Consider the following 14,762-nt stretch of genomic DNA (forward strand, 5'->3'; position numbering starts at 1 on the left):
TTCAGAACTCAAATTTAGAGCAGACTAATTGACTTGTAGCCCATTCAGTCACTTCTGGGGCATTAATTATGCTTTTCACCTCCTTGCTCTGTGTCAGAATGAAAATGCCTTAGTGTGTGGCAGGGAGAAAAGGCAGACACAACCTTCCTCATTCAACTGATTTTCTTTGAGAAAAGAAAATCTTTTTTTTGAGAGTAAAAGAACAAGGAAACACTTTTTAAATGTACTTAGTCTTGGCAGCAGAGCAAAGGCTGTGCCATCAAGGTTGGCAGCTTATCGATCAGAGGGCATACGCTCCCCTCCAGCGCACACGGAGGTTTTGTCCTTCCCAGTCATTGCTGGGAGTAATTGCACTGGCAAATACTTGGGATATCTTGAAAGTGAGATGACGTGGTAGCAGAGGACTAAAACCCGGTCGAACTCCAAATTGTTTTCCTAAGTTCTCAGGTCACCAAGCAATGAAAAAAATCACAGTGAGAAAAAGACCGTAAAGACCCTGCATATCTAGTTACAGTGGAGAACTGCCTTTCGTATACTCAGGAGAGCATTTGAGGGACTTCCCTCCAAGAACACCAACCAGCTGGCACGAGCGCTTACGATGCCAGTGTGCAGCCTGCACAGGATGGACCCAGCGCTGCCGACCGACTCCCGAGCGCAGACTGCGGCACGCGTCCGCCTTGCACCGACAGCGGGAGGGAGAGGGAGAGAAAGCCCCAGCACAACCGGTGCAAGGGCCTGAGCCAGCTTTGCTGATCCCTGCACGCCGGGGGACTGGACATGCAAGGAGCCTCCTGCGGGTCATGGGCAGCGATCAGCAGTGAACGYTCCACCACGGACCGAGTCCTGCATTGCTCTTCACGTAGGCCTTAGCGCAGCTCTTGCCTGAGCAGAGACTGAGGGGTTCAGCTATACAGCTCTGAGCTTTGGTGTCAGCATTGGTCTGTGGTTAACTACTGCTATCCAGGAGAAAAGTCCCAAGCATTTTCCAAAATCCACTTCCCTCCTGCAGCCGTGCTTCTAAGAGCAATCACTTTGGGACTGGTTTCAAACTATGTCCTTCAACTCATTCTCATCCCACAGATTCCTTTTTAAACAGTTATTGGGGGAAAAAAGCGACATTATTGATTTAAAAAAATTTGCATTTCCCAATGAGAGCCACAAAGGTGGCTCACTGCAGTCAAACAGCAGAGGAGCGGGCACAAGAAGGTTTTAAATCAAGGCAAAAAGGCAGAACATTATGCTTCCAATTTACTTTCTTAAAATGAAATGTGCAAGCTAAAAAGCCATGAATAAGCACTACTGAACACCGCAGCCACTGAAAAGACATTTCTAAACCGTTCCCCCCCCACCCTACCCCCGTCCTTTATCTTGTCAAGAGACTGTATTTTCATTGTGCTCGTATGGTAATTTAAATCATGCTAGGGTTCAGAGCATACAGTGTAATTGTAAGTCAGCTAGGGTTTGAATGCCATCACTGCTGTGTAAATAACATCATCAGCTCATCAGCTGTGTCAGTAGCATTGCAATTATGTAAGCAACTATTACTTCCACCCTTGATATGCCATATTAGAACTTATTTGGGGGGTTGGAGTTGACAGGTAGTCTATAAATACCAAATGCACATAACAGCAGAGAAGCTGTGATTTGAGGTAYGAACATAATTCCGCCCTAGGGCTTCCTGATGACATCACTCACCGGGTGGCCACCGGTGTGCTGTCACTAAGGGAGCGACTGTAAAAATTTGTTCCCTGCCTTGCGCCTCCTTTCTGCGTCCCCCGCACCCGCTCCCATCTGCCCGCCGCGTGTGCTACCACGGGAGACTTTTCTGAGCAAGATTTCCAGAGAGAAGCAGGCAGGAGAGCTCCAGCAACCCAGAAGATCCCTCGGTAATGAGGATTGCTCCCARTAGCTGGAAAATGCGAATATATTTGTTGTTTTCTTTAAACACAGCTAAGCCCCTGAACTGGAGCTTGGCACTAAGTGATTAGTCTTTCTCAGACTTCCTGTGTGCTTTTGGCCAGATCAATGATTTCCTAAGCTTTTATTTCAGCTTCTTAAAAATGAGGGTAGCATAATGATTCCTTTCTTTAATCCGCCGCATGTTTATATTGTGAGCACGTCATACCAGAGCTAGCCCACTAGGCTATCTTTAGCGAGCCCCAACCTCCGAATGTTCCTGTTGCAACGGATCTCTTGGCAACGGAGGAGCAAAAGCCCATGCGCAAGTGCCCACCGAGTCCACGAGCGCAGCAGGAAACTCTTCTCCACGGCCTTGCGTGTGGCACTACTCAAAGCTGATCCACTGACCCTCCGAGCTTGGTGGGGACAAGGAGGCAGGGAATTCCTCTCCCAGATTTGTACGTTGCGCCCCCAGCAAGTCAGAAGTAATTGTCCACAATCTTTTGCACCTGCTTGGTTTTCTCCCTCTCCTATCACATGCACACATCCCTCACCAACACCAGCCATGACCAACGCGCCCAGCACTGATTCAGGCTCAAGCCTGAGGACTGCATTAGTAACAGCTCAATATATGAATAAATACAATAGTGAGCCACACTCAGATTAATTCATAGTCTGTGTTGTGACTAAAGAAGCAACGCTCCACCGAATGAGTGTCAGAAWGATAGATTAGGACTTTTTTAGAAAAGATTGCGGCTTAGAACGCAATTGGAAGATTGATTCTTTAGATCCTCGTTTTATTTAGGGTCTAGGTCTTGAGTATAACTCAGTGAGAAGGGAGATGATTCTCATCCTCAGCTTGCAGAAGTGCTGCACGCTGCAAAAGCTGACAAAGCGTATGAATAAAGGTAAGGTATGGGGAGACCCAGCCAAGAAATTATGAATGCTTGGTATTTACAGAATACCCATACGCCGTACTATAGCTACACATATTTAAGATTGTTTTGAAATCACCACTACAAGGAAGATGCATATCTATCTGAATGTACTCTTTATTAGAATAATTATGTTTTTATTTTGGAAGGAGACTGAGGTTGTCTATAGGAATCATCATTCAGCATCTTTTATTCTTTTGCTGTATTCTCTAGTGAATTGTATTTCATGGGAAAACATATTTATTCAGAACTTCATTTTGATTTAATAGAAAAATGGTTCTTGCCACAGCAATGTGGAAAACTCATTTTTCTGTCTGTGTTGATTTTTGGCGTATAAATGCCAGAAGCCTCTGTTCATTTTCCTTATCGAGAAGGACTTGCCTGAGATTAATTTCCTCATCATCTCCTCCTTTTAAGGYAGCTGTATTTCAATGCCATTTAAAGACAGAGTTGTGATAAATTCCTATTTTCAATGTACAGATATCAATGAAAGAAGTCTATTCCACAGCAGTAAAGTAATTGAATTTGAATGCAAAGGGACAAAAAAAAATTTATAAAATCATGTACTGTTACTCCAGCTGTACTCCGGCACGACAGGTGCCTTCATGCATTTTTCTTTCTAAAGACAATTCATTTTGAAATAAACTAATTGCAAGAGTTTTTAATGTTTTAATACAGCGGAAGGGATATACTTCTGACATCACTTCTTTATAATTGCAGGTTGGAATAATTGAAGACTTCTTATACCAAATAGAAGACAGTTTCTTAAAGAACAAAAAGCTTAGAATAGCTAGGAGGCAGAAAATGAAAATGAAGAAGCTTCAGAGCGCACAGCAACATTAGAGCCTAGGAAATATGAAACTGTCCCCCATCAGCCCCAAAGACATGGCCACAAAGAGAACAAGAAGATTAACGATGTAGATATTCGATAGAGAGGTCTACGAAAGCCACCTTTCAGCTTAATGAGCCTTCCCCTCATGATGGGATACCTTTAGCAAGATAGTCCCGCACTTTATTAGTCTTAACTGGCTGGAATAAAMGTCCTCAAAAGACTTAGCTTGATTCTTATTGCAAATTGTCTTGTTTATTTAAGTAGCAAACCCAGCAGCRTGCTTTTCTCTCCACCTCCACAAGGAAGCAGCCGGGGGGAGTTTCTGCCTTCTAGTAGTTTACACACACACGTAGGTACGGGTAACATCGGACAGCTGCCTGGGGGTCCTGACTTCACCTACCTGCCCGCTTGAGGAAATGCCTTTGCACAAGGATTTACGGAGCTGCGTGTGTGCATATAGCTGAAAGGGTGCAGATTTTTAGAAAAAGCCCATATGCTTCAAAAGGGGCTTTTATCTTCCAGCCTGAGAATACTCTGTAGCCCAGTTCTCTGCAAAATCCTCATGGTTTGATGACCACCCAGGAAGCAGTGAAAACAGGGATCCCTCCGTACTCAGCTGACAGGAATTCAGCCGCACGTTGCCTACTTTCCAGGTTACTGCCTCAYGCTACAGACGCTGCTACTAGTGCAGGACACACGACACTAGAAAAAGAGAAAGCAATAACGGAGCCCGATTGCCACTGAAATCCTTGTTCTAGTGTGAGCCCTGGGGATGATTTTCCTCCCTCCACTAGACAGGGATTTTTTTTTTTTTTAAGACACAAACAGGGAGAATAAGCGCATCTGCTTTTTGCCAGTGCAAATCTCAGCAACGTCTTGCACTCTGATGGCAGAAACCTGCCGGGTAGGCACACCTTACCTCCCTTTGGCCTTCAAGGGAGGACAGGCTCCCACGCCGCCCGGGACCTGCCATCCGCGAGCACAGCAATGCCTCGTTTTACTAGTGTTGACCTACTTTTCCATAGAGATCACCTCATCAGACGATGCTTGACGGGCAGGCTCAACCAACGYGTGCAATATGTTCTACAATTGGCATTTCCTTTTTATTTACCTTATTTACTTTATAAGAAAATAACTTCATCCTAAAAAAACAGAATTCAGTTCATTGTAACTTCTCATTCAAGAGTGACTTCAAAACAAAAAGATAGAAAGAAAAGAAGAATCCACCACCCCCCAGCCCTAAGATTTAATTAAAAATTCAGGACCTCAAAGGTATTTAGTGACTTCATTCCCAGTATCTATTTATAGCAGATAGGAATCTAAATCCAACAGATTTTCAGCTGCTAGAGACCATCTTCCTAGGCTCTCAACAACGAACAAAGGACCTTCAAAGCTTCAGTACAGTCTTTCTTAGTTTTCAAAAATCTTTTTTAACAGAGTAAGTATAAAAAAAACTTTTTGAGAAAATCTGAGCTAGCTAAAGCTCCTTAAACATGTGGGACACAGAAACAAAGAATTATTGCCCTTTGGAGACAGCATTATTTTGCTATGGAGTTGGTTTTGTCAGATGAAATTTTATGACACATAGTGGCAATCATCCATCTTTGATGAGCAGACACACACTAAATCAGGAAGACTGCTCCCCACRGATCATCAAGTCACAGTGAACATACAGTTTGGTATATCATCAGCATGTTAAGCAAATAATCTTAATTTGATGTAAGCTCGCTTCTGATTCTGCAATACTTAATGCAAACTGATGTATTTTTACCTACAATGATGAAAAAGAATTAAACACAATGAAAATAGGTGATCTTTGGGAACAAACAAGCAATACTGCCGGTGAGAAAGCAGTTGGCTGTACAACATGAAAAAGCCAATTCCAGCAAGCTGACAAAGTTGTAGCAGACTCATTGCAGAGCTTAGTGAACGACCCAGATCCTAGACACGATGCAGATCAACGCATCAGCGAGAGACAGACCACAGCCCAAAACTTCTGGATGTCTAAAACATCCAGCCCAGCGCCTGGCTACGGTGCCCCTTAACCTCCAGAAAGCCACGGAATAAAACTGTTGTCAGAGGAAGAGATGAACAGAGAAACAACACAAAGCAAACATGAAAGGAGCCTCTGTCGCGGAGAAATGGGTCACTGTCCTCCCTAAAACAAAACAACCATAATGCACCAATTTCCAGGCCTTAAATTGCAAGTGAGTATTTTACTTGAAACTCTTTRAGCCTAAAATTCTCCTATTAAATCACTGTCTGTTCTAGGAATGGAGAACTTGTCATAACAAAGCAAGCTAGCAGTCTAGAAAATGCCAYGCCTGGTTTGGACAGGACGCTCTGGAGAAAGACACGAGAAAGCGCTCTTCAGCTTTACTCTATGAACATCCTGCATTTTGGCTGGACAAGGACRAAGGAGAGGGGGGAATTTTTGATGTTTGCTGCATGCAATATAATTTCTAAAGTATGAGATTCACTAGGCTCACCTACAAAATTAAAAAAAAATTAACTTGCCTTTTGAAGAAATTTAATAACTGCATTATATTGATTCTCTGGCCTCTTAGCTGAGGAATTCCATAGAGTGATGATAGATACTGTGGCTCCTCTCATTCAATAAATATCATTACAAGTTTGGGCTCCACACTTCCTCCTCCTTTTTTTGAGAAAACATTAAAAATTGCCTGGCCTGTGGTTGCTGTGGCTCTTTTAGTCACGTACACAAGGACGCATCTGAGACCACTTCCCTAGAGCTCCACTTTCAGGTCACTTTTGTAGCAAAGACTAGTTTCCAAATGAATGATGGGGGGTTTGCTTCCCTCTATCACATCATTCTTTTGTCGCAAAAATGATTTATCTGTCGACAGCTAGGTTCACTGGCCCCAGGCAACTGATGTCAGTTGAAACCACTCAATGAGAAACAGAGAACACTATACCAATTTAAAGGGGGGAAAAAAGATATAAATACCCATCTCCCCTAAGACTGCCTCATAACTCTTTTGCTTGCTGTTGCAATCACTGCTTCCTTGTAAATGCCAGAATTTCTGTACTAAGCCCCAGAAGGGACAACAAACACAAGCAGAGTGAGCTTCTTCAGGTTTTAGGTGTATTTGTTTGGCTACAACACTGAATATGGCTTAGAGAAGATACAGTATTTGAACTTAMTAAACATTTTTCGCTTTCCTTATTCACAAAGTCTCTCTGTCAAGTGTTGCATACAAACGCTTGAAAAATAAAAGGTTGTGGTTCAGAATGGTAGCAAACAGCTCTACAGCTGAAGTGATAAATGAAATGCCTCACCAGTGGATAAAACAGGAGATGCACTCATGACATCCAGCRGAAGGGACTAACCTAGGAGATAAGCTAATGACAGCCACTGCTAAGGATTAAATCAGAAATTTGCTGTTGCTAAGGTCCCTCCTTTGTCCATGAGATGGACAGCGATCCAAAAAATAATTCAGAGCATTTCAGTCACGCTCCTGCAAGTATCTCTCTCCACTTAAATTTCACATCGAAGATGCAAGAAGGAAGACGAGTTGCATCAAGGTTTCCTTGAAATTTGTCTATACAGATTGCAAGCACCTGGGAACAAGGACTGTCTCACAACACGCTTGCTCAGGGAAGCCCCCATTCTACGCAGCCTTTGTAGAAATTTGGGTATTAATAGCTTTAAGCAGAATACCACCTAAAAAGAAGTCTAATGTTAAGAAATCTATAATCTAATCATGAGTTTAGCAATATGGAAGACAGAGGTATTAGACAGCAAGTAGTATTTCCAAAACAAAGCTCATGGCTAAAATTGGAAAAGAAATTTTGCATACGTACACACAGTATTGTATTCAAATCGAACCGGGCAGTCATACACCTGTTGGCTACTCAGTGGCCCTCTCCGCGGCTTTACGTGATCACCCGTCTTTAATCTCAAAGCACGGAACAAGGGCGCCACAATTCGACGTTTCCCTGTTTGAACTACGGTCACCGTCACGAGAGCCGATTTCGCGCGGGGCCGTTTCTTGTTCTTGTTGCAGTTCATCACGGGAGGACGCGAGATCCAAGATACCTCAGCGCGGCAGAGCCCATGAATAATACAGCGCATTACTTTGACCTTTTCAGTTCTCTTTGCGGKGCGATTGGCCAACCGCTCCTGTCCTCCCCTGTTAACCATCCCATTAACCTGTGAGGAGAAGGTGGAACGGACAGACAGTTAGCTGGCGGAATACTAAAAAGGTTAACACTGAGCTGCACAGTCCTGGCTTTCTTGGGCTTTAATGGGTATTTAGATTCTGCGGTCTCTTTCGTCTTTCAAAGCCTGCAGTGAAAAATAAGAAACCGCACAAGATGAACTTTGTTCTCATTGCAGATTATAATCATGTAGCTCCTTTCAGATGTCACACTTGGATGATTCCAGCTTATGCATGAATAAACTGAGAAGAATGTTTATTTTTACCCTTCTCAATATGGAGAATATTCAATTAGAGCAATGAACTTTTTCTTTGAAGCTGGTCATTCTTGAGTAAAGGAAAATTGAAGAAAGTAGAGGCAAAAAGCTCCATACGGCAGCCGTCTTTAAAAAGGTCAATACTTGCTCCGCTAGCTGAATCATTCTAGTCATTTCTTAGTCAGGAGAAGGAAATAGTGGCATTTTTCCATCCTGTGGGCTGTTAGCTGCAGAAAGTTTTATCCCGATATTCACCAAGACTATTGGGGCAGGCAGACCTCACCTTGCTCAGGCGTGTGCAGAAACCGAGGCACAGAAGCTTGGGGTGAACGTTCAAAAGCGGCTGCTGAAAGCAGCGGCCCTGTTTCCCTTGAGTACCCATAGATGTTTGTAAAAATCTTCCCGTTTTTTTCCAAAGATTAGATCGGCATGAATAACACTGCATTACCTCAACAAGCATCAGAAAACGTTCTCAGAAATCTTGTAGTCAAAGAAGTTGGTATCAAAGATTTCACGTGAGCTTCTTCGCTTGTAAAAATTTTCTAAGCTTTCCTCTGGCACCCACGMCCCTGGCACCATCCTGTGGCTCAGTTACAACCTCAGAGAGTTTGTTTTTCGGATGTCACATTTCTGTATTTGTACAAAAGCTTTGCTTTGAGCTGCTGCTAATAGCAACGCTATTAAATACTTATTTTAGATGGGAGAAGTCGGGGCAAGAGGAGGAACCTTGCCGTTACCATCAGAACTCCAAATTTTACATTTATTACAGGTACTGACTGCACTAATGCAGAGTGTTTTTATTATTTCGTAGTAATAATATAATCCCTATTTTGCTTAAAGTGAACAGTGGTATTCAGACAGGAAAAATTACTAACAAAGAAAAGATAAAGCTTTAAATTATAAAAGTGACTTTCTTGGTTTCTCTCTTCAATACATTTTAAATGCAGAAGGGACCGTTAGGATCATCTATATGCCTAGAATTTTAGCATTTTGCTTTTTGATATATGGGATCCTGAATAACATAACGTTTCTCTTTACCATTGCTTCAGAGCAYTATCACTGATGGACACAAACAAACTACGGATTGAAATACTGGCACACTTTGGGGCRTGCTCACGAAATATGACAGATTAGAGAGGCAAATTTTTTTTCCAGAGATGCAGTGCGTCTTTAAAGGTTAAAAAACTTATTTGTAAAGCTTTCAGTGACTGAAAACAGCACAAAATAAAGTTTATCAGGCCTCAACATCCTTAACGCGTCAATTTGGAAAGATTTATAGCAATTTTAACGAGCCCTTGTTCTTAAGTCAGGAATTGAACTGCATGCTACCGGACATTTAGTGAGAAAACCGCTCTTCTAGCAGAGTTATAAAACGGCTCTTCTAGCAGAGCTATACCCAGAGTTTAACAGCTGCCCACATTTCTACCCGTTACCRCTCAGGACTGGAGGGAAAATGGCACAGAGAGTTTTACAGATTGCTTTCACGAGTTAAAACACATCAGTCATTAGGAGAGTAGTAAAGCTGTCGAGAACCAGATTAAATTCCAGCTGGGATGAACAGAACGGACAAACAAAGAGAAAGAAAACGGAGTAAAATCCATTCCTACATTTSTTCTAGCATCCAAGTGACCTAGCAGGTCCCTACGGTGGCGAATGAAGCGACCTATCCTGCAGGAAAAGGGCTAAAACCCTGCTGCTCTGYGTGCTCAGGGGTGGCTGAGCCGATCCGCAGGAGAACGAGGCGGCCAGGAAACACACCGAGTCATCACGCCGCCTTCAACAGCTTCTCGCCAAAGCCTCCTTTACAAGCTACGCAGCAGTAACTTTATCTGTGAAACACATTTATGCGCCACCGTTGTTAAACTCGCCCTAAGAATTTTTGTTTTCCAGAGGGATGAGACCATCAGCTTTTACGTATCAACAAACAAACAGGGAGAAAGCTTTATTTTTTTTTTCCTGTTAAGTTACAAGATTTGTTAAGAGTGTCACTTTTTCATGGGGGTAAGAGCTGGAGRTGCATAAAACTGAATTCTACCATTTAATTAGCAATCAGCAATGATCTGTCACTCAGAGTTACTGTAATTCATGAACTGTTAAGTCAAAGCAAAAATGGCAAGTAATTAGACTGTAGCCATTAGAGCTTCACTAGCACTCACTCATACAGCTAGGGTTTCAATCTGAGGAAGAAAATGGATGTGTGAAACTCCTTAATATATTCAGCTTTTTAATTAGCAATCAGTGCTGATTTGTCAGCCATACCAACTGTAATGCGTAAGCCATTGAAACACAGAAAAAAGGCACATTTTCAAAATCAGTTATGCTTATATTTACATTCCCTCCAGGCTGAAACATTGGAGAAACTCCTGAAATATCATCTTTGCCATCACAGAGCAGCAGAAAGCATGTAGAAGCTTGCAATCCAACATAGCCAATAAATTACTTGCTGTTTGGGTAAAGACAGAAGTTGAATATTTATGAGAACATCAATGCTGAGAGGTAGTTAGTATCTCCAAACAAAGACAAATAAACACGACCATTTTTAACTGTATGTGAAACAAAGTCTCCCAGAGCAGAGGTAACACAGCTGATACTCCACTCAATCCCTAGTGCTTACCTGGCTATTTTGCCTTCTCCTTCTCTGGATGGGTGAGGAGGCAGTGGAAGAGCAGTGGAAAAGGTCATCCTTTACCCAACAGTCACAGGTGCCAGTGAGTCCTGAGCTTCCTTCTGGCCTCCAGCACAGACCCATCCCTCTCCTGAGCCTTGATGGGCACAAGACACGACTCCCTCCAGCGCTCTGCAGTGCTCCTGGTAAGCTGAGGAACAAAGATGCGGGCTCTCTAGCTGAAAGCCCATCCCTCCTTCTACAACCCTCAAAGAAACTGGGGTGCTAGAGAGAGAGGGGGAACAAGAGGTTTAAGGGGTCTCCTCCCTCTCCCAACATGAGCTCTTCTGGTTCTGCTAGCTTGCCTGCCACGCTTACATTTTTCCTATAGTCTGCCAATTCCTGTATGAAGCATGGAGAAGTGTCTAAAAGAGATGCATGAAAATGGGGAAGATCTTTTTGATCTTTAGGGTTTAAAGAAAAGATACGAGCCAGCTGAAGTTATCAATTGGCCCAAGCCAACCCAGCATACACAGGCCTTTGGGCTAACCTCATCAATACTTTGCAATTTGTGCCTTTAGTACAAATATTGTAATTTTAGTTACTTCCAATTACGCCTCCTATAGCTCCCCCTACGCATGGTAAACACAAAGGGGTGTGAAGCATTCTTACATAAGAATCTTCTTTTTTTGTACCTTTATAGGTAACAGCAGGCATCTCATTACTTTCCTCTACACCAGAGTGTAGCTCGCACTACGGTGAGATTCTGCACTTAGTCAGTCAGTGTYTGGATCACCTGATAAAGGCACCAAGACAGCTTGAACTAATTAAGAGTTTGCAGGTAGAGAGGTAATCATATTCCTAATTGCCTAAACTAGGCAAACAAATGCATGGCCACGTGCGTGCAGAGGGTGATAGAATACTCTGCCAGCTGAAATTTTAGCTTGAAATAGTGGTAATGTTCTTGTCTAAAAATGACTTTTGTTTGCTCAATGTCTGACAGTTAAATATATTTCACTAGATGTTTAATTAGTTTGTTTTCRTAGCATTCTCATTTCCATTTTGGCTTTCATTATTGATGGGGAGAGAGCAGGTTTCTGACTATGGGCTTAAAACTGGTCTGAAGGCAAAGAACATGGCATTGGTTCGCCTTAACCCCTCCAATGTCAGCTGCATAGAGCATTCAGCCAACATTTTTAGCTCTCAACAGCTTTTGTGTTTTCAAAGCGCATTCTAGCTAGCCCCTGTTTTRTCTCTGATGGCTGGCTTTCAGAAGTTATAAACATCCATCTCAGTGGAGCTTTCAGCTCCTATTTTGGAAACACCAACTATTTTACTGCAAAATACAGGTCAAGCCGTCCTGTTGAATCTAGAGCAGATTCACAAGCAGGTGCTCTCAAGCAGCTGTAATTTCTCCACCATTTCTCTTTGAACAAAAAACCTATAAAAGATTAATCATTTTGGTCCATAAATGCTTTAATATCTTGCACTGAGTAGACGTTTGTGAATTGTAGGTATAGCTTTGCGAACAGCTGGACCAAGTTTGCCCAGGCTTAACCTAAGAAAGGAAGTTCAGCTGATTCAGACAAATGTCAGAAGGAGAAGAGTTCAGCTCCCACCTGTGTTCCAGCCTTCCGTGGGCTCTTGAACAGTTACCTGCTTCTTCAGCAGCAGAAAGAAAACAAACTATTGCTTCCTCACATATCATCTTATTTGAGCTCAAGCTTTAGGGTAAGTCTATCTACTCACTCCAGACTACTACCTAATAGCAGTACACTGCAATATAAACAGGCTTCTGAACACTATTACCTATTTTAACTCGTAACAAGGATAGGTTGACAACATGATCCAGTTTTCTCAAAATGTCAAAGTGAGGACCTAAGCCAGCTCCGTAACAACAGGCAGCTAACGTACCTATTCCAAGAAATTTTACTCTTAGAGCGCAAGTTCCCAGAACTTTAAGGTACACATACCAACAAGAGAAGACAGCAAATATGCTGTTAGAGGTCTACATTTGCTTTCGAAGTTTGGATGAATAGCACAAACATCCCATCAAACAACACCCACACAGCTGAAGGCCCTTTCCTTTAATAGCTGTTCTTCCATTTTAAAAGGCATCAATTTAGACCAATGGTTAAAAGTAAATGTTCTATAAAGGACCACAAGCCCCAAAATGGAAAAATGAAATCTTACTTCTGTTTTATCAGGAAGGGAAAATAGAGGTCTTAACAGCAGATTTCAATTTTTTAAAAAGAATATCTTGATTCTGTACAGTCTATAAGAAAAAAAAAAGTTGCATTTTAAACAAAGACCAGCTTTTGTCCTCGCCTTCAGATAGCTCCAGTCTTTCTGAATGAAAAAAAAAAATCTTCTGTATGCTGAATGTGCACCAGCTAAATCTTTAGCAGAGCAGTAAATGAATGAGAGTGAGGTTAAAAAGAAATATTCTTGCTATTCCAGGCCTGATCCTTAAAGAGGTGCAGAGCAGCTTCTCTAGTTTTGAATACTAGAAATCTCTGCATAAAGACTTAATTCAACTGAACTCACTGAATTAAAGTTAAAAACATATTCAGGAGTTTCAGATTGTCCATAACATGATTGGAGCTAGGTGCTTTACAAGCCAGGTGACTACTGTTGCTCAACAGGGCAGCCCACAGAGGATAAACAGTAAAAATATTATGATTTAAAATACTGGTTTGGGGAGCCAGGCTCACCTAACACTTAAAAGAACACCGGTCAAAAGACCCCTAGAAAACACTTAACTTGCTTTAATGCTACTTATGCATGTAAAACTTTATTATTTTTCTTTGTTTCTATTGCTCTCCATACTTCTCTAACCTAGAAAGCTCGTTGCTAACTCTAATCCTGTTCTGAAGTGCTTCTTGCCACCTTCTGTCAGCTGTAATATTAATAAGCCAACTCTCCACTTCATTATCCACTTAGTCAATAGAAACACCAAACAGACGCACATGGAGCCCCACTCAATACGACCACGGTGGAGACTAATAAAATTTGCTATCTAATGGGTAGCATTAAAGATCCACTAGTTTTGTATTCGCCCACTATTAGTTCCAGCACTGCTAGCAAACTTGCAATGTCAAACAAGACGACGCCTTGCTAAAATCAGGTTACATGATACTTATTCTTAGCTTTAGTATCCAAAAGGTTTGCTACACTGCTACAGGAAATTAGATTGGGAACAAGTCATCAGATCAACAAAACCTATACAAACCATTGCTTACCAGTTTGTTAATTTAAATCAAAGCCTCACTAAATGTTTTCACTTCTCCATCTCTCAGAAAAGCTGCTAATCTTCTTAAAGTCAGTATCGGAAAACTGGAAAAGGGCTTTCAGCACAACCCCGAGATATATAGTGGCAGTTACTCTCACCAATTCGGGACCAAACATACCTTCAATTAATTGCTGCTAAAGTACATCACTTTGGAATATAGTCAAAAAGCAGTACCCAGAGATAATGAACACATCAGCTGTTTAAAATCACCTCATTTAATGATGATGAGATACAGCTGCTATTTTATCTTAGCCCTAACTCAGACTTTTTTTTAGAGCTGCTTTTTATCTATTTTTAATAAAGTCCTCTCAGGCAGAAACGAACAGGTTAAGACAATGACGTAATCAGAAGGCAGAAGAGGGTACAGGAGTTCAGGAGGCAGACAATCTTCCTCGTGCTTCTCTTTCTTAAAAAGTTAGTAAGCCCAAGCTAACTAGTTCCTCMGTTAGGAAGTGACATGCAACAGATGAGGAACCTCAGGTCTCAGCTCTCTGAGCAATCGTTTGCCATTCACCTAGCAGCGACAGAGCTGTACCGTAGCCGTAACGACAAGATTAGGCAATATAGGCACACAAGGAAGTGGATTGCTTTTGAGTGCAAGCAAACTGAAGATAGAAGACAAAAACATGAATAATTTGCAAATTAAAGGGGACCAGAGAAATAATGACATGCTGATAGCTTGCTTGGAGAGGTGGCACAAGCAGTGCATGGAGGAAGGACTGCGTAGTTCAAGTTTTCAGCTTTCATTTTTTATGATATGG

At 42.0% G+C, this 14,762-nt stretch overlaps 1 protein-coding gene across 1 annotated transcript in view; it reads left to right on the forward strand.

Moving 5' to 3' along the window:
• Positions 1-3,677, forward strand: part of SPATA16 (spermatogenesis associated 16) — an 80,013-nt gene extending 76,336 nt beyond the window's left edge. Inside the window, exon 10 of the mRNA XM_085322286.1 lies at positions 3,555-3,677. Within this exon, the coding sequence (XP_085178412.1) occupies positions 3,555-3,677 (123 nt within the window). The remainder of the gene's footprint in view (positions 1-3,554) is intronic.
• The last annotated feature ends 11,085 nt before the right edge of the window (positions 3,678-14,762 follow it).

This window comes from Rhea americana, unplaced genomic scaffold (genome assembly GCF_003343005.1).
Source record: "Rhea americana isolate MKP2758 unplaced genomic scaffold, rheAme1 scaffold_76, whole genome shotgun sequence".
NCBI lineage: Eukaryota > Metazoa > Chordata > Aves > Rheiformes > Rheidae > Rhea > Rhea americana.